The following is a 19,470-nucleotide window of genomic DNA, read 5'->3' on the forward strand; positions in this document are numbered from 1 at the left end:
AACCGGCAGGTGGCTGAAACCAACATCAGCTTTGTTAATATGATTTCACTTTAAAAGTATGATTAAGAGTTTTTGATTGACAATCAGCAATTCTGCAGACCTTAATTTTAGACAGCTGCTCTTAACTTAATTTTGTATTGTCCCTGTTATGGTCAGGTTATGCACAAAAACGTAACAATGCCACCTAATGAGCCACAGTTTTCACAAGATAACAATCATTCAAATTATTTTATTCACAGACAAATAAAATGCAAAAACAAAAGTCTTGCAGATGTGAGAAAAAAAGCTTTCAGCTATTGTGGAGTCATCGAGGCAGTCTGTAGGTGACACAGGAGGACTGTAACGTGAAGTGGAGATCCAAAAAAATAACCTTATCAACTGCGCCACAGTGTACTGTGAGACACATTTTTACAATTTTGCCGTGTCTTCCTTTCGGTCAACTACAAAATTTTTTTGGCATGTGTGGAAAAGTAGAGTATGTGAGAAAAACAAAAGGAGTTTAAGCAGTTCTTTTACACATAGCCTGGTTGAATATGGCATCAGTTTAGAGATCAGACATTATCCAAACATGCCAGTAATCCATATTGTTTATCCATAATAAATTATGCATTTAAAATACTGCCAGCGTAGTATAACCGAGTGGTATTTTTGAGCTGACAATACAAGGCCTCATTTCAGCATCGGTCCTGTGTTGAGCATATGCGCACAACTTTCTATACATTATTTACAATATTTACACCAGTTTTTTCTTAACCATGTCTTTTCAGGTGAGCTAGCAACTGTTGAGTGTTACTTCAAATCCATTTACACAAACTCCACCCCCCCCTCCCTCAGAAATCCAATTTTTGTGACCCCATGGCTTCAAATGTGCCAAACGTGACAACAGATGACCGAAAAGCTTCTGTTGCCGTGTCCTCCTTTACGACTTGGCTTCCAAAAGTGGCTTGATGTCTTTAATGCCATGCTCTTCTGCCACAGTGATGATGTGATCCAGAGCGTTCATGTGGCCCAGCAGCTTCACGACCTCTTTGACCTGCTCCCTGTTGGCAGATATGTGTTAAATGAGAAGCAGTTGGAACAAAAGCCCTAACATCACATCACAGCTTTAAGGAAGATATGAAAGGAGTCCTCTACAAACAGTACTTATTAAATGATGTAATCTGACAATGCAATCTTGTTGTAATCCTCCTGAAAGCACCTTCCAGAATATTCCAGCAGATGGAGCCATAATAACTGAATTCAAGTTCCCAACTTGGACAAATCTGTAAATGTGGAGCCTAGCGGAGCTTACTTTGCAGTACGTCGTTCCACGTCAGACCCGCCCAAACTGCTGCGGTACAGTGAGTTGGCCAGGTGGGTGAGGTAGCGACAGAGTGGCTCCAACTGAGGCAACGTCTGCTGGCCCTTCAGTCCAGAGAACCACTGCACTGGCAAACACTCCACCACCTGAAAAAGGTACAAGAACAAGGAAGAGTTATACACTCGCTCTGTGTCAGCCTGTTTACTGAGTCACAAATAGACAAGGTTGACCACCTGAGCCACCTGCTCCTCCACAGCAGGTGTGTTTGTCAAGTTAAGGCCGCTAGCTGTAAAAAAGGAACAGGCAAATGCAGCACAGCCTATCACACTGACAAGGGCTGGAATTGTATTATGAAACATGAGCACCTTTCATCAGATTGTCAGATCGAGGAGAAAAGCCAGTTTCGAAAGCTAAAACAGAATCTTTATTTTTAGACTTGATGGGCACATCATGTTCTAAAAAGGAGCCGATGAAATGAAAACCACATTTTCCCAGATTAAATCCTATGTGCCTGTGTTTTTTGATCATTTATCTCTTGTCATATCCCAAATATGTGTGAAAAAGTTACATCAAAATCCTTCTCTGTGCTCTCTCTGGAAAACCAGGTAAAACAGTTTCAAATGTTTGATGACTCTCCTTGCACCAAGGGGTGTTTAGAAAAGTTAATCCAATCAAATGACACTTTGATTTACTCACTAGCCAGAACGCTCATACAAAACTGCACATCACCGCGTTTCAGCTGTAAAAGCTATTAGAGAAATCTGAAGAGAGATAGGAAGAAATATAATTGGAGCTCAGTGGGTAAAACCTTTGTTTTAATTTCAAAAAGAATTTGGCTGAGGTCTAATTTATTCATCTCTCCCTCGTCCACCTCCTGATATAAAAGTGAGGAAGGTACGTGTGAAGTCAATAGTCGCAACTCACACTAAAACCTAAGCTCACCCCCTTTTTAGCTGTCCAATCGAATGCGAATTATTTGATTAAAAATCCTCTTGTAAATGCACTCTGCTCAAATATTCAGTTTCATTTGGAAATACATCACAGTACAGAAGCTAAAGACGTTCTTACTTCTGTTTCACTGGGACTTTAAATACAGAATTAGTCTCTGGAATCATTTTGAAACCTACATTTAGGTGTAATATCCACTCTTACTGCAAGGGGGGAAGATGAGGGAGTAAAAATTGAATAATTAAATGTACCACAGCAGACCATAGTCAAAAGAGCAGATGTGTCTCCTCTGCACCTGCTCTTAATAATGTTGCTCAGTTTCAGTGATTTCACTCAACAATCCAGTTAAGCTGAACAAGTATTCTGACTATATGAGCTCGGCTGTGTATTCATTAACAAATGAAAGCATGTTGCTCTTACCTTCTGGCATTTTGGAATATTGTCCTCCCCGGTATCTGTGGTCTGCAGTGCGGAGAGGATGTATCTATTCAAAGTGCTGTCCAACGCCAGATCCCGAAGACAGGAAATGGACAAGATACCATCCCACTGCAGGATGTTGCCCAGCAGCTAGGACAGAAGCACAAAAGCATATAATGTCAATATCAAAATAATTCTATTCACAAATGTATGTGTCACCATCGGTGGTTAGTGTACAAACTATATCAAGGACACACACACGTTCATAAATGATAAACGTTTATATTAGTCGTGTATGAATATAAACAATCTACAAACAATGCTGTATTTACTCCACCTTTGAACATACCTTCACACAGGACCAGAACTGCCTCTGGTAGAATAAGTAAGGACTGCTATTCTTGTTCTCCAACACACTAAACAAAAGCAAAAACACACTTTCAATCAATTATAAAGTTCCATCATACGAACTGAAGAAATACAAAATGGACGGGGCTAATGGCAGTTGTGTTACATACTGTTTTGGGTAGAGTGGAAGAAAGACATCTTCATCCAGAGTTCGCCTGGTCCTGAAGACAATAGTTTTCAAAAGCTCCTGATAAAAGGGAAAAAAGGAAATCAAGATGACATTTGATTTACAATAAAAGCTAAAGTAATCTCCTGTTTTACAGACAAGGTGCTTTATTTTTATGTATGAGTGGACGGTACCTGTGTGTACCGGTTGTCCCCATGCAGCACAGTGGGGTAACCTTTCATTAGTCTGCGAATGAAGCCCACCAGCCTGGCTGTCTGACTGTTTGACAGCGGGTCCCACACTTGCTCTGCCAACACTGACAGACACACACACACATACACAAACCAATACATAAATAAACATGGAATATTTTGTACCGGTCTGCATTGTTATGCTGAGAAAATCTCAGTATGCTGGGAGCAGCTGTGTGGGTTACTCTACCTGTCAGTTTGGAGAGAATGACCTTCTCCACAATAGCAGGCAGCAAGCTGATATCCCCATCTCCTCTCTGCAACATGCTGTGCTCCTCAAAGCCGTAAAACAACAGCGACTCAAACCAGAGCATGTACTCGAAATTTGCACACTGAGCCTGGGCAGGGGAAAAAAAGACGAGTGGATTTCTGAATTTATCCCGATTTAAAAAAAAAGGAAAATGCTGCACTAAAAAAAAAAAAACCACACGCCTTACCTCGAGAGGGTTCCATGTAATCAGCTGCAGGCGGACTAAAGGGCTAAAGAGTCTGGGCAGACAGAGGCCTATGTAAGCATCTCTGTAGCCGTCGGCATATTCTCTCCTCCATACTTCAAAATGGGATTTGATGCAGTCAAGAGAATGAAAGTCCTCCACCACATCCTCAAATACTTTCTTACATTCCCTGATGATACGATCTGAATGGGATGAAATGCTTTCGTAAGGCATGAGCTTCAGGATGTCTGATGCATATTATGTCCTAGTTAAATCACATTTAATCAACACATTTGCCAATTCTCCTCGTTATGTTTGATGCTGTAATTTTTGCAGCAATTTAATGATGTACCTCTTTCCATGTTGAAGCTGGTGATGTCAGTAGAAGTCTCCTCATCATCAGATGATAAGCCTTCTTTATGCTCAGCCCTCTTTCCGTTCTGCTCTCTAGCTTGTCGCCGCCGAGTTCTGCACCCACCCACAAGCACAGACGCAGACAATTAAAACCAAGGACAGAATTTATGATGAACTGACTCCTTCAAAGTCTGAACTTTCTGAACTCTCTTGCATGGCAAAACTATGCTTTATAAACCTTGCCACAATCATAGTTGTATTTTTGCAAAGAAAAACGTGAGAAACGTGAAAAAATCTGAGCTCAGATGCAAGTTTTGGCTTTTTCGTTGTCTGAGACAAGCACAAGAACACAGACACGAACCAGTACCATTGGCCTCGAAACATGTAACATAAATACAGATCCTGAACATGTTTTTGAGTACAACTGAGCTTCATACCGCCGTGCTTCTCTTTCTGCTATCCTCCTCTGACGACTGTTCTCCTGGTATGCTGCGCGGTCTCGACCAAAAGAGTCCAGATTAGGAGCCATGACGGCTTTATCTGCAAGAGACAGGAGCCATGTTAAAACCAGCAATGGAAGGCTGAAACAACCCATAACTCATAATTCTTTTTCTTGGCCCTCGATATCTCATGAAATATAAAGTACTCAAATATATAATCATTCAGAATACTTTAAAATAAAGATGATGCAAGGGCAAGTGATAGGCATAGGTAAAATGATCAAACAAGTTAAAATACAGACACTAAACCTCTGAATATAAAAAGTAACATCAGCAATAAGACATCGTATTAATTAAAAATAATTTTGGTATCATTCATTTTCTAGTCACTTACCTGGCGGCAACTTCCTACATGTTACAGTGAAAGTGACAAAGTGGCAAGTCACCAACAGATATTTTTTTTTATCTTTAACTTAGTGACTCATTGCTTGAGATGAGTCCCAGCTGACTGTGAGACTCCAATAAAGAGAAACCAAAACGGCTCCTCCAATAAAACAGTTCTCATTTACATACATGCTCACTCAACCTTAATCACACTCACACAAAAGAATGTGAACAGCACACACACACACACACACACACAAACACAAACACACACTCTCACATACAGAGAACTAACGAGGCTGTTCAAATAAATCATAAAAACCTTCAAGATGGACTGACTTGAAAGGCTTGCAAACTCCGCCGATTCATCTTTAATATCATCCTGTCTTCTCTGGACAAGTCGTGAGGCCCGTTGCCTTAGTAACTGGTGCATGGCAGCCTCCAGCTCCAGGACAGCAGGCACCTGAAAGATATGATGCCTTCTGTGACCTCTGACCCAAACAAAAGCGGGGCTCCGAATCACAGGGGTGTCTTGCTGGAGGGAGAAGAGGAGCATGATGGCAAAATAAAACTGGAACCAAAGTTTTACTCGTGTCGGGTGAAAACTTGAGCGTCTCTAAAATGTCAGATGCTTAAACACTATGGACTTTTTTTTCAGCCAATGGTTTAAAATGAAACTACTGACAAAACAAATTGAAAGGATCAGTGTGTAGGATTTTGTGGCATCTAGCAGTGAGGATTGCAGATGGCAGCCATGTAAAACTTCTTCCATGTGCCAAGTATTAAGCCCTGGTTGGGATTCCTTTAGTGTTCATTGTTCAGGAGGTTTTCAGCAGGAGCTGAATTATCTACAGAGGTCTCTTCCTCTCCAAAACAATCGGACCAGGTGATGAAAACCGGTAGAAACGCTAAAAAAAAGTAGTTTCACTATATGTTTTTTTTAAATCTGTGTTGTTCTAACGCTGTAAAGGCTTGTTGTGGAGGGGCTGCTAACTATGTTGCCCAACATGAAAACACAAATGGCCCTATCTAAAGCTAGTGTTCAGTTCATCTGTTCTGGGCTGCTGTAGAAACATGGTGCAACTTGGCAAGCTCCGTGTACAAGGACCAGCTCCGTATGTAAATATAAACAGCTCTTTCTAAGGTAACAAAAACATGACGATTCTTATTTTCAGGTGATTATACTAAAACATGCTTGTTCTATCTTATTCCGTTTCTGCCAAAACGATTCCCATAAATCTTACACACTGGACCTTTGAAGTTAATTGATTAAAACCAAAAGCATGTAATAAAATTGAAGAGTTTAAGGTTTTTACCCAACATTGACAGTATACAGTTCCAGTCTCGATGTTTATACTGTATTAAAGACTCCATTCTAAGTCATACTGATTGGTTAGTTATCATCACCTAACAGGGTTAAAAACAGACATTAGTGTAGTTGAGGAAACACACTGGCATCCGGCAGGCCATGTTCCATGTAGCTGCTGCTCTGCTGCTGTAGGATCAAGACTGAATTATTCAGTTAAGACATGCATTTAGTAAGTAGATATAGGTGCACAAAAATAAAGCTTGATCAGAGATATATCATTGTTTAAAAAAAAAAAAACTGGACTCATCTCTGTGAAGCTCAGAAACTAAAGTATATGGCTGGCTGCCAACTACACTGGCTTTTCATCTTTTTCATCAAAAAACAAAACAAGTGCAAAAGCATGCCTCTGATATAAAATTACAAAATGAGATCAGTTGTGAAGCAACTGGTGCATACATGGAGTGTACTCCAAGTGACTAATTTGCAGTCACATTGGCTTGTCAATACTGTTAACTAACATCAAAAGTGGTATCTAAACTTAAAAATGGTCCTTTTATGACTCTGAAATAGTGTTTCACCATATGGATTTATTCTTAGATTCTATGGCTTTCAAATCAGCATTAAGTGATGAGAGATCACAGACACAAAACGGAAAACAGCTAATCAGAGAGCACATAAATTCTCCCTTACCTTTTCACTGAAACACTCAAGCAAGTCTCCAACATACCCTCGCATCTCTTGCAAGAATTTATATTGATCTGCATTGTCATTGGACGAGCCCTCCAGCTGCTGTATGGCACTCTCAGAGGCAGCTAGGTCTTCTTCAATCTGTTTGTAGCGCCTGGCGTTTGCTTCGTGGCCTGCACGCATTTGAGTGAGCCTATAGACACATGACATACAGGGAAAGACGGTAATGATGACTTAGATGAGGAAAAACAAAGCTAGTCTAATAATCACTGACATACACTGAGCAGAACATTGCTTTAGAGTGCACCCGTCCAATACGAACATAATGAAAACAGATTTACAGGAGACAAGGAGCTCCCTCTCTGACCCTTAGATCTGTGGATAGCTTTGCTGGACCACAGCACACAAAGATGGCAGCAGCTGAGGTGGAGACTGACATTAGATGTTGCAGGAGTCTTCTACTGAACCTACCTATCCTGCAGGCGTTTCTTTACCAGATCAATGGATACCGGGGTTAGATCACTAATAGGGGTGCCGTAGTGAACAGAACCATTGTCTGCTCGGCCAGTTGGCTTGGAAGTCTGTGGGGCCACTGTGCTGTAGGAGAAAGGCATGCTGTACGAAGAGCCGTAGGGTTGGCTCTCGTAGCTGTTCTGGTAGTAGACTGTGTTGTCCTCTGGCTGGCTGCTTTGGACCTAGTCATCGAAAACAAGGAAAATACATATTGCATTTAGTAGGGGTAGGAGATATGGCCCTAAATTATTATCATGATCATTTTAACGATATTCTTAATGATATAACAAAAATGATCTCTGATTTCTTAAGTTTGCAAACAGTAACTCAGAGTGTTGTGAAAAATCACAATTTTCAAAATTGTTGATGTTGTCCAAGCAACAAGAACAAACCAAATGACATTCAATATACAATGATATAAAATGGCAAAAAGCATTATTTAGCAGAATGCATGACTGTTCACACTTCAGAGACTCAATATATCTTACCTGGGGTATGCTGATTCCTTTCCTAATCTGCTCCTGCTCCCAACGGCTCACCTCCTCATCCTGACCCGTATCCAGCGCCTCATCGTCACTGCCCTCAATACCTGTACACAAAGAGCATGTTCAGGTCTTAGGTACAACTGATTCAAAACAGCAGTATACAGTCAGTGAACAGTCATATTTTTTACAGTACCTATCTCCTCTGCAATCTTCTGTCTCTGGCTTTTGTTCTTGACAGCACTGAAGCGGATCCTCTTCTCTTCCTCATCTTCGTCATCACTGGCATCTTGGTCTTCTCGTACCATACGTTTCTTGGGAGCCTCCGTCTCAACCAGAGGGGCTTCACCCCCCAGCTCTCTGGCCAGTTGCCGTCGCTTTCTGGCAGCATGGATGAATGCTGCATCAGGGATCTCCCCTAGAGTAAGAGAGAAGCAGGTGTTGATCTAAATGCTTGTTTGAGTGTGTGTACAAATACCAAAGTGTCTGAGGTTTGGAGGGATAGAGCTGTATATGTTGAGGTTAAAAGCACTTTCAAGGGGATTTTAACAACATATTAGCAGACCAATTACTTAGAGAGGGAGTATTCTTCCTCTTAGGTAACACTCTGGAGGAGTACAGCGCTATCATCATCAGGATTTGGCCCATTCTTTACAAAAGCACCAGTGATAATAGTTGAAACACTAAATAAGCATTTAAATTTCAGTGTGTGTGTGCATGTGTGTGTGTGTGTGTGTGTGTGTGTGTGTGTATGCTACCTGGTCTAAGGCTGCTAAGGGAGGAGAGAGTGTTGAACGTTGCTCCGGCATTGTTGCTCCTGGAGACTTGACCTTGTCCCTGGCCGCCTTGACTCTTCGTGTCTTCTGCCTGCTCATCGGCACTGTCCACCTCCATTTCTTCCTCCCCTTGTTCACTTCCTGCTCTGCTGATAACTTCCTCTTTGATGGCAAGCACAGGCTGAAGTGGAGCATCTTAGGAAAACCAGATGCAGAGAAAGATGAGCCAAGAGACTACTAGATCTAACAAACTCCCATTACGTTTACATTATAGCCATTTAACCGGCATTTAAGGGTGGTTGATATTATGCTTCATGTTACAGGGCACTCTAGCCCGTTTAGATACACTAATTGGGTTGCTCAATAATAGAAATAGTTTTAAAGTGAAATATGGGAATCAGCCAACATAATAATTTCTGTCGATATCACAAACTTTTTTTTTTTTAAATTGACAAGGTGAACACAGACAAAACATCGACCATACGTTGAAGTTTTAATACAATACAATAAAATTGTAATTGCATTGTATTTTATGTCTCCATCTGCTGGTGGGCCATCACAATACCAGCATGCATAATGATTTTAATTTCAACTCAGATGAGTTTTGATGATCACGAAAATTAGGTGGTGAACAAAGTGGATTTGTCAATAATGGCATCGGTTATCAGCCAAAAGAGTAGTTTCATATAGCAAAAAATCCAACCGTGCATCCCTAATAACAACATCAATATATGGAATCTGAGTATTTTAGGTAGGATGAGTGAGGATCAGGCTGTGAACATGTGCTGATAACATGCACAAACCTTGACATTAATGTCTGTCAGTTTATCTGCTGATAATATTAACATCTCTATTTCTTTCAATAATACAATATTGGACAGAAATGTTGACTGACGGTCCTGGTATACTATTGTCCCTACAGATGGCAACACTATGGAGGGATAATTTTTGCTGGATGCATACCAGTACAATACATAAGCTCTACCCAAAGGGGATCTCAGAGATCCTTTCCTATTGTGGAGCACAGCATGTTGCATTTTACCCACAGGTTTCTTAATATTGGTTAAGATATGGACTGTAGAAGCATTTTAAATGATTTTATGACAATGGTGTGCATCAATTTAGCTTCATACTGTGCCACTTTTGGTGTCAGACATTGTGATTGTAAAGTCAGCTGCTTTTGTCAAAGTGACTTTATGTGACAGCACAGGAGACAGACAATGTATCACATAAAAGTGAGATATCCCACCTGATTTGATTTCCTGTTTGACTCCGGACTTCTCCAAATCCTCCTTGTATTCTTTCTTCAGCTGCTTGACGATCTTCTTGCTGTGATTGGATTTCTTCACCCTGAACACCTCGGATCCCTCTGTTTACAAACAGGTCATGCGAGAAAGTGAGTCGAGTTAACCCTGCACATCATCCAAATTAAACTGGCGACCACGAGAGCAATTCCCGGCAGCACAAGGAAAGTAGCCAACGAGCTATGATGGTTTCTGCATTTACAAATACGACTCCGTATCCTAAGTAGTAGAAACAGACAGTGTTACTTGAACCTGTCAGGACAACACGCTGTCTTTAGCTAACGTTAATCGGCTAGCTAACTTAGCATTGATTAACAAGTTAGCTTACCTTCGTCATCGTCAAAACTCAGCAAACTGGCTTTCGTGGGTACAGGCACCGCAGCTGTAACGACATCTCTGCTTTTCTTTTCTTTCTTAACAGTTCTTACGCTAGCTAGAAAACCATTGCTGTAGCAGTTGTCGGTGCTGCTCGGTGCTCCGGTAACGCTGCTGTGGGAAGTCTCCATAAACGGGATTTCCTCCACGGCGGGCCCGAACGATGTCGGCAGCAGCGGCGGCTGCCGACTCTCCTCCTGCTCGTCCTCGTCGGAGTCATTCCTCCGCCGAAAGTTGGCTCGTTTCGCCTTTTTGAACATTATAGTTATCTGCTAATTACAATGGTTCATGCTATAACACGGGACACCTTATAACTGTGCCTCGACCAGAAGGTAATTATCCTCACATCGCCAGTCGGCCATTTTCTGCCAGGAGTGCGTTTCTTCTTCGTCTTCACAGATTGAGGCTGAGTGCAAACATCAGAGGCACAGTACTGCCCCCAGCTGGCCAACCACACGAAATACACAAATAATAAAATAGAAATAGTGAATAAAAAAAACATTTTGATTTAAAATGATCCGCGTGAATTGTCAGATTTATTTGTTGCGAAAGTGTACATGAAATACGAGGCTGATTATGAAAATAAGGATTTTTTTCATACCACGTGGTACAAATACCCTACAGAAATCAATTATTTTTTTTATTGTATTATATTTAGTGTTTGGTTTTATCATTAAACTGTAATTATTCTTCTCGTTCAAGTGATTGCTTAATGTTTAAATTTCCTTGGAGAAAATGCTGAATTTGGAAAAACTGCTTTTAGTTTTTCTGCTGCGTCTACCTGGAACATCTCATAACCTACATTCAAACTCAACATCATTGTTACTATAGGCCAATATAATTACTCTAACTGTTTTTAATGGTGTTCGGCCTGTTGTTGTTTGTTCTTTGTGTTTTCTGTGCTCTTGACATCACTGAAAATGGGGGCTTGCCCTCTGATTTCTTGAGACTTAAATAATGGTTGAATGAACAAATGATTTTAAATGTATGATTGGCATGACAAAGGCAAAAGAAACTACTTGTCATCCTAACGAGATCACTAGGCAGTATAATTAACCTTTATATCATTATGCTCACAATTTCTTAATGATGTTAATTATCTGAGATTACAGTATGGAAACTATTAATATCCTGTCTACATGACATGTAATCCTGGAGCACTGACATTTCTAAATGTGTGTCCGAGCTATTGCATTCTTGTGACAACTCATAACAGTCATAACAAAGAGCATCTGACAGTGAAAAACAATATCCTTGTGAATTTTCAGAACTCAACTATTGTACTCAAGGTTGAAGGAATTATTGATGATGCCGTTATAACATATAAGGTTGACTTTGACAGCTAAAAAAAATAACCCAATATGATAGTTTCCAGTAATGTAATCTCACTGTGATGTATTCATGGTTCATTGGTGTTTGACAGAAAAGCCTGCAATGCAGCATATGTCCTTGTTTTATATCAAATAGCCCTGATAGAGAACTCGAGGGAGTGCCAACTCTGCATTTTCAATTGAATGACTCTTGACATCTGTAATTTATATCAATGAAACAGTCTTAATCTAAGTCTTGACCTAACTATTTGCATACATTGTGAAGTAGCACTGAACCACTGAGTTTTTCTGATTGGGTCCATTTGTAGAACAGTGAAATGCTTGTCTATTTAATTGATAAAACTAATTTTGCATTCACATTAGCAAGGGCATGGGTTTTGTCTCAATAATTATTATGTAAGTATGGGCCAGGGTGTCCTTCCACAAGACATTTTCAGCGTCAAACACTTCATTTTCTGCATTTCGGTGAATTTTTATGCACCATTTGTGCCTTCTTGCATCAATTTATGGCAAAACATTTCAGGGTACTTCCTGCTTCAACTTAATTGCTTAACCTCTTTCCTGTTTTATTTTATGATTGCAACAGTTGCTTGTAAGGTTGCAAACTGCCATCACCTAGTTTACTGGAGGCACCGCTGGGCCTTTGAGTAGCGTTCTTGCAGTTTGTCAAAATAAAAGCCCTCTGCTTCTTTCATGTTTTTTGTATTGAAGGGGGCATATGCACATGTACTAAATATTTAGGTGGACGTGTCCCCTGTATCACCTTTAAAAATCTACATCAGAGCACATTAGATAGATAGATAGACCTTTCCACACCTCTTCTCTTACAAATCCCTTTTTTCTCTCAAAATTGGTCTCTTTTCATTTTAGCTCATGTCATTCACCCCTCATTATCTCTGGGCTATTCCTTTCATTTGCCTACCTACCTGACGACAGCTTTCTGAAAAATAGTCTGGAAAAAATGAAAGATCCATACCTCTAAACTGCACTTTATTGCCCACAGTATGTATGGTGGCATGTTAAACACATTACAGACTATGGAAGAGTTGAGCGGAGCATATGTCTCTCCTGATAGGAACAGATAATATGCATTAAGGACTACGACAGCATCCAGTTCCTTTAATAAATGCCAGACATGAGCTGCAGTTAGCGAGGGTCATTACAGAGCCATTACTTGACACAGTGTAGTGTGCGCTGTGGTAGTGATAATAACTGCTGAAATTAAAGTGTCACCACAGATGAAGCTGGAGTGATATGTTGTGATTAATTAACATCAAGATGACCCTTTGCCATTAAAACGATAATTGGAGATAAATATCTTCCCATTAATGGTAGCATTCGTTTTTAAAGTCCCAGAGTCCTCTTTGTCTCCTCAACACATTCACATCCACCATTAAAGCAGGAATCTTTATTCTTGATACAGTAAGATTAATCTGGATATAGCTGAATTTCATAAATATACTAACTCTAGTTTCATATCTGTGGGTCTGTCTTTGAAGCACTAAACTGATACAAGTTTCGTCTGTATACAATGTTACATAAATAAGGAACTTACTGCAACCTGTCACCATGTCCATGGTTGTTCTAGCATTTTACCACGATGGGACCTTGACGACTCCTCACCTGGAATTCCCAAACCTGAACTCTTTTTTGGATATAAGTATTTTAAATAGCAATATCTTCTGCACAAATATTTTTTTCTCAAACTGTGAATGGTCTTTATTTCTCAATTTCGACATTCAGAATCCATTAATAGTTGTGCTCAGATGAAGTGACTGTGTTAAAGCAGCTGGGTCATGGGCGTAATGTGAGACAGTGGGCCCCTGGGCAGATACATGCAAGAGCCCCCACCACCTCACCTACATAAGAGCAAGTGGCACAAATGTTCTACTTATTTAGCCTCTGTTTGTGATTGTTTTGTGTGTCTTTTAGTTGTTATGCATCTTATTGTGTCTCTTTGTAATAATTCTGAGTCTCTGTAGTAGCTTTGCTACATTTTTAATCATTTTGTTTCTATTTGTGGTTGTTTTACCCCCTTTCATGGTAGTTGTGAGTCTCTTCGTGTCATGATTTGGTCTTTTATTTTTTTTTATCTGTAGCCATTTTCAACCCTTTGCTGTTGTTTTGTGTTTCATTGTATCTATTTTGTATATGTTTATACTAATTTTGAGTCTCTTTGTAGCTGTTACACGTCACTTTGTAGCAATTGTCTTTCTATTTGTGTTTTTTTTCTCCCATTATGTAGTCCTTGTGAGTCTCTCTGCAGCTCCTCAGCTCCTCCTGAATCTCTTTGTAGTTATTTGTTGTCATTTTATGTTTCTTTGTGGGATTTTTGAACCTCCTCATGGATGATACCTGTCTCTTTGAGGGGGGGGGGGGGCATCCGGCACTCTGGCCCCTTGGGCCTGTGCCCAGTATGCTTGCACACTAATCCATGAGCCAGGTAATCAGCAACAGTTAAGCATCTTATCAATTGAACAAAGTTTAAAAGACAAAAGTGGCCTGGCCTTAGTGCCAAAGGGAATACCTCAAGGTTAAAATGAGACACACAAACTTGAACTGATAGTTCTTAAGTGCCTCAGCCAAACAGGAGCATGAAATTGATCTAAATACCACTTGGGGGCACTGCAGCACCTTAATAAGCACGAGGCTGTGTCTTATTTGTGGCCAAGGTGCGCTCATAGTTCACTCATGTATAAATGCTAATGAAATACAATGACATTTCCTGATCCAGTGAATGTATCTGAAACAAGCCAGCATGAATATAGATGACATCAATACTGCTACTCAAAGGTTCATAAGGCTCATCCAATCACTCCTCTTATCGCTAAGAGGAGGCTGTCGCTGTGTGACCATTTTGGGTGATTATTTGTATAAGAAAAGCAATTTAATTTGTGTGAGACGTATATCATTATTTGTCTGGTGGTTGCGTGTGTGCAGGGGACCGTGGTAAAAGGGAGCAGTCTTTTCTTCTTTGAGTAGTGCAGCAGGAGTGATGCCACTTTGAATTGCCCCTGCAGGATACAGTAACTATAAAAGCAAAGTTATAGAAGCCAAGGTTTCATTTGCACTGATGGAACAAACATCAGGGTTGAATAACCCAGCTTATTAAATACACAGTGTGCGTGTCAAGAGGTAATGAAGATGGAATGAGAAAGAAAAAAAAGAGGCGCTATAATAGAGGCACAAGAGGATCTGAACCTTCCACCTTTTACTGAGGACTTCCATTAATGCAAGGCTATGTATATTAGTTTAGACAAAATGAAGATGTCAAAACTTATCATTTTTTAAAACAAACAGTCATCCCTTAAAGCATATGACTCATGAAACCATGTACTTTTGCTTTCATGAATGCAATCATGCTCTGATAATAGAGGGAGTCCATTTTCTCTAAAGACAGAAATCTAATTTTGGAGCTCTTCATACGTCCCAGTGCTCTCAGGTAATAGCGTCCTTTGAAGACAGAAGATTAATGTTGCGATACAAGCACACATGTAAAGCTGCAAAAAATGACTACTGTGGATAACTAATTATACTTATCTCTAACAGGGGATCAGGATTCACTGAGGTAATTTCTGTTTAGATTCCCTGTATGCTTTGTGCTACCAGAGTACATCATTCCTCGACCAGCAGAGGAGAAAAAACAAGTGCGTGAGTCAGGCTATACTGGCCAGTCTTACTATCAATCACTAAGACGAAATCAAGTATCTAACTGCCTCCGTTACCAGGGACACAAGCTATTTGAACTCAAATGGAGCCAAAAGCTCTGACAACCAGCAACACACATTCGAGACACGTGTGTGGACTGTCTGAGAGGCATTTACTGTGTAGAGAGAAGAAAATGGCACCATCCATTCGCTTTGTGTTTTGCGTGCTTGTGCAAAGTCCATTTAAGTCCATCCTCCTATAGGTGACATAGGCAGCCAACTAGGACGCCACCCAGAGGTTTAGAGTAAAAGAACAGGAAAAGTAAAAAGGCATTTGGGGGAACCAGGGGTGTGTCTGGAATATTCGGCTATCAGGGGCATAGCCCTGATCTGTTTTGGGGGGTCCAGAGCGAGAACTTTTTTTGATGAGCAAATGCTCTTTTATGCACTCTGGCATATTCTGTACCCTGAAAAAAGAACAAAAAACATTTTAAACTGTCCGGATTCATCATGAATTATGCAGTAAAAATATTAGTGGTTGTTAGTTATCAGTGTTACTTTTAGAAACAGAACAAATTACAACTGCTATTATTTAAAATGAATTGACTAGATTTACAAAAATATTTAAAACTGTGATTTTGATCAACAACATCATATTATTTTTGAAGGCTGTAATGCAGTGGTTCCCGATTGGTGGATCATGGTCCAAAAGTGGGCTGCGGTCCCACACTCAATGGACCGCAAGTGACTGAAGTACAGTGAATTAATGGCAAAAAGCTTTTATTCTGAAGTGCTGTTTCTTTTGTTATATTCCAGCAATATGTTTTATTTCTTTGTGTTCTACGCCAACGTGTTGTTTACAATTTATGAAACAAAAGTGAATATGTGGAAATTTATTAAGTGGGTACCGTTAACTGATGTCTAAGGAGAAATGTGACTGGACCAGTTGGGATCCTATGCTTTAATGCATAATGTATGGATATATATATATATATATATATATATAAATATATACATATATATCATGGCTGAAGCCTTGAAGCCTTGCAGGGCACAATGCAAAAACAAGACGACGCAATTTGCAAATTTGGATTTCTGTGTTCTCTTATTGTCTGTTATTTATTAGTGTTGTTTGTTGGCAAATTGGTTTTTTTTTTTTGTGTTTTTCCAATTAGCTCTTATTCTTGTGTAATAAATACAATAAATGTTAAATATAATTATAACTAGGGCTGGGTGAAATGGCCAGAAATGCAATCATGATGAAAATGTTCTTATCAGTAAATATTCATAATTATTACAATGAACGTCAAATCATTATTTTGCCTAGTTTAAAGGCTGTTTTTTGCTCCTGATTTAAAGATGAAGAAACAATATGACTAAGTGTGGTTTCAACTATTATTTATTATCACAACACTTGCCCAAAAGTAGAGTATTTCCCAAATCTGTAGATTCAAAACAATTATATAATCTAACACTGCTTGTAAAAACAAACTGATGACTGTTACCATGTAAAACGCAGATACAACTTACAGAACCTACATAAACATGGATCCAAATGGTTCAAAAGGTTTTTAAGTCGTGACATTAAAACTAAAAACTGTTGCCCCCAGTTTGCCCTAATCAACATTTCCAGTTTCAAGGACAAGAGGACTCAAATACTTGAGAAATGCAGGGACAGCTTTCGTAGGGTAATATGCTAGGTCCGGTACAGTGCATGTGTGTCAGTGTGAGTATTTCTCCTCAGCTTGTGCCACATAGCAGAGCTTTCTGTGTAGTGACGATCTGACTGGATTACGGGTGTAGGGATGTGTTTGTCTCAGGTGTTACCCCGCACCCGTAGTGAATACCGCAGTGACCTCCAACTGCCTCCTTCATGCATTAGAATAAAAACTGACTTTACCCATTTCATGCTTCCTTTCACCCCCCCCTCCCCCATTTCCCATCTTTTAGGTAAAGCAGTTGTTGTGTGCAGAGTTGTAGGAGTGCAGGTAGAATAGTGGCAAAGATATTTTAAAGAAAGTATGGAAGAAAAAAGTTGTCTCAAACTGCGGTGTCAGCAACATCACCTTTCCTTTCTGCCAACCCTTCTCCTCCCTCTCCTCCTCTTCCTCCTCTCTCATCTATCACTCAAGCTTACATCAAAGCCTAATCATAGAGAGCCATAGTTTTCACATCCTGTCCAGGTAAGGAAACTCTGTCAGGACTTTTGCTCACATGTACATTTAGGCACATCTCCTGCTTGCATACATGTTTCTCAAAGCCTGTCCCTCTCCTGACAACGTCTCCCCCTTTTCCGAGCAGGCGTTGGACTCATTTTGAGGATTCAAGAAAACCAGCATCTGTAACCCCTGACAAGGGAGAAACAGAAACATGCTTTCAAAGACTTACTTCCCCACAGCACCTTAAAGCAAAGCGGATGGATAAAGTTGAGGAAGAAGGTGGAGGAGACGATGTGCCTGATTAAAGAGAACACAGAGAGAAAATTATGATATTTAAACCCACTTTGAAGCCTCAAACTGGTAAATAAATGATGTGCTCAAGAAGACTCAAGAAATGGCTGCGGCTCCTACACCTGCGGCTCAATGCTTAAATATTCATTTCCTGTCATAGTCACAAACACTTGAGTACGTGTATAGCTTATAAGAGTGAGTGTGTGTTAAAGATGCATGTTGAATTAGAAAGCAGCGTGCGCCGAGAGATGTTGCTCACAAACTGCTGTCTTCAAGTGCATGTGGAAGAGAAGAAGAGAAGAGAAGGGAGAGAATTTGGGATTTATTTTCCTCCTTAATGATCTACTCAAACATCCTCCAAACCCCCTCATCAGCGGACAGCACAGCGGAGAAGAAGAGAAAGCCCTCCGTGCTTTTCATCCTCTCTCTTACTATTCTTTCATCCCTGCAATGCTCATAATGGTCCTGAGATTAGTGCTGGATGTGTTAACTAAACTTCTCATTTGGCAGAAACGGAGGGTGAGAAGACTCTGTTTGAGAGAATTACTGCAGGGAAAAATGAAAAGAGAGAATTTTCAATGCGGATGTTTAGAAGATGAAAGGGGGGCTAATTCAGAGAGGAATTTCAACAACATTTTTAGTATAAACTAAAGTAATAAGTGTGTCATTGTATCCAATTGCACACATTCAGAAACATACACACAATTCAGCAGCAGATGTTATCGCTCGACGCTGGCCAAACAGAGCACTAAATAAAAGCGATGCGTTGATGATTCCAGACAATACATTTAAACTCAATTTAGTTCATTGTTCCGGGAATGACAATATGAAATAGTGCAAATCACCCTGACGCAGAAAATTTCACTCATCTCCACGTCGTTAAAATAACTATTTGACTAGTTAAGCTCACACAAAAAGTACACACACTCATTTTCAACACTTCTCCACTCCACTCTTCATCACCGTCTGCTGATTAATCATTGTATCTGACTGCTCATTAGGCCATCTCTTTTAAAACAGCTTGACCTTGTATCGACTTTTATCCCCTCTCATCTCCTCGTTTCGTTCTCCGAATTTGCCCCTCTTCTTCATCTCCTCATTTCCTAGACGGCGTATGTTTCAGACAGTCCTTCGGGGGCTTTTCTCTTCCGTCAGCCTGAGTACAGATATTTCAGCACCTTGATTTCAGAGTAATTACATAGGGATAAATGATGACTCTCCCTGAATGCATTTCTCCCCTTTTTCTGTCAACCCATCAGGAACAGGACCCGGGGCATGGCAATCACTCACTACCACTCTGCAGGAGGGAGTGCGACCTCCTTAAAGTTTACGCGTGAAGACAAAGAGAATTTTCTTATTCTTGATTTCAGTGTAATTACGTCAGAATAATGCTCCCTAACTGCACTCCCACCTCTTTCTGTCAGGCTGACAGTAACACCCTGGAGCACAGAAATTACTTGCTCGTGCTCTGCAGGAGGGAGTTACAATCTTTCAAAAGTTTACACATTAAATTCTTTTTTCTTAGCATTTGACTTTTTGAATCTCTATTCATAC

At 40.1% G+C, this 19,470-nt stretch overlaps 1 protein-coding gene across 1 annotated transcript; it reads right to left on the reverse strand.

The window, feature by feature from the left end:
- Window positions 1-214: 214 nt before the first annotated feature.
- Window positions 215-10,879, reverse strand: paxbp1 (PAX3 and PAX7 binding protein 1). Its single transcript, XM_042499086.2, has 18 exons — window positions 10,442-10,879; window positions 10,059-10,178; window positions 8,792-9,004; window positions 8,230-8,451; window positions 8,040-8,140; window positions 7,510-7,733; window positions 7,042-7,231; window positions 5,382-5,505; window positions 4,656-4,758; window positions 4,217-4,332; window positions 3,868-4,067; window positions 3,621-3,768; window positions 3,374-3,495; window positions 3,184-3,260; window positions 3,015-3,081; window positions 2,669-2,815; window positions 1,292-1,446; window positions 215-1,040 (listed from the first exon to the last, which is right to left on the reverse strand). Exons 1-18 carry the CDS (start codon window positions 10,746-10,748, stop codon window positions 920-922), a joined length of 2,757 nt encoding a protein of 918 aa, XP_042355020.1. The 5' UTR covers window positions 10,749-10,879; the 3' UTR covers window positions 215-919.
- Window positions 10,880-19,470: the final 8,591 nt, after the last annotated feature.

The sequence above is a fragment of the Plectropomus leopardus genome, chromosome 15 (assembly GCF_026936395.1).
Source record: "Plectropomus leopardus strain MGB_pleo_1.0 chromosome 15, ASM2693639v1, whole genome shotgun sequence".
Lineage (NCBI taxonomy): Eukaryota > Metazoa > Chordata > Actinopteri > Perciformes > Serranidae > Plectropomus > Plectropomus leopardus.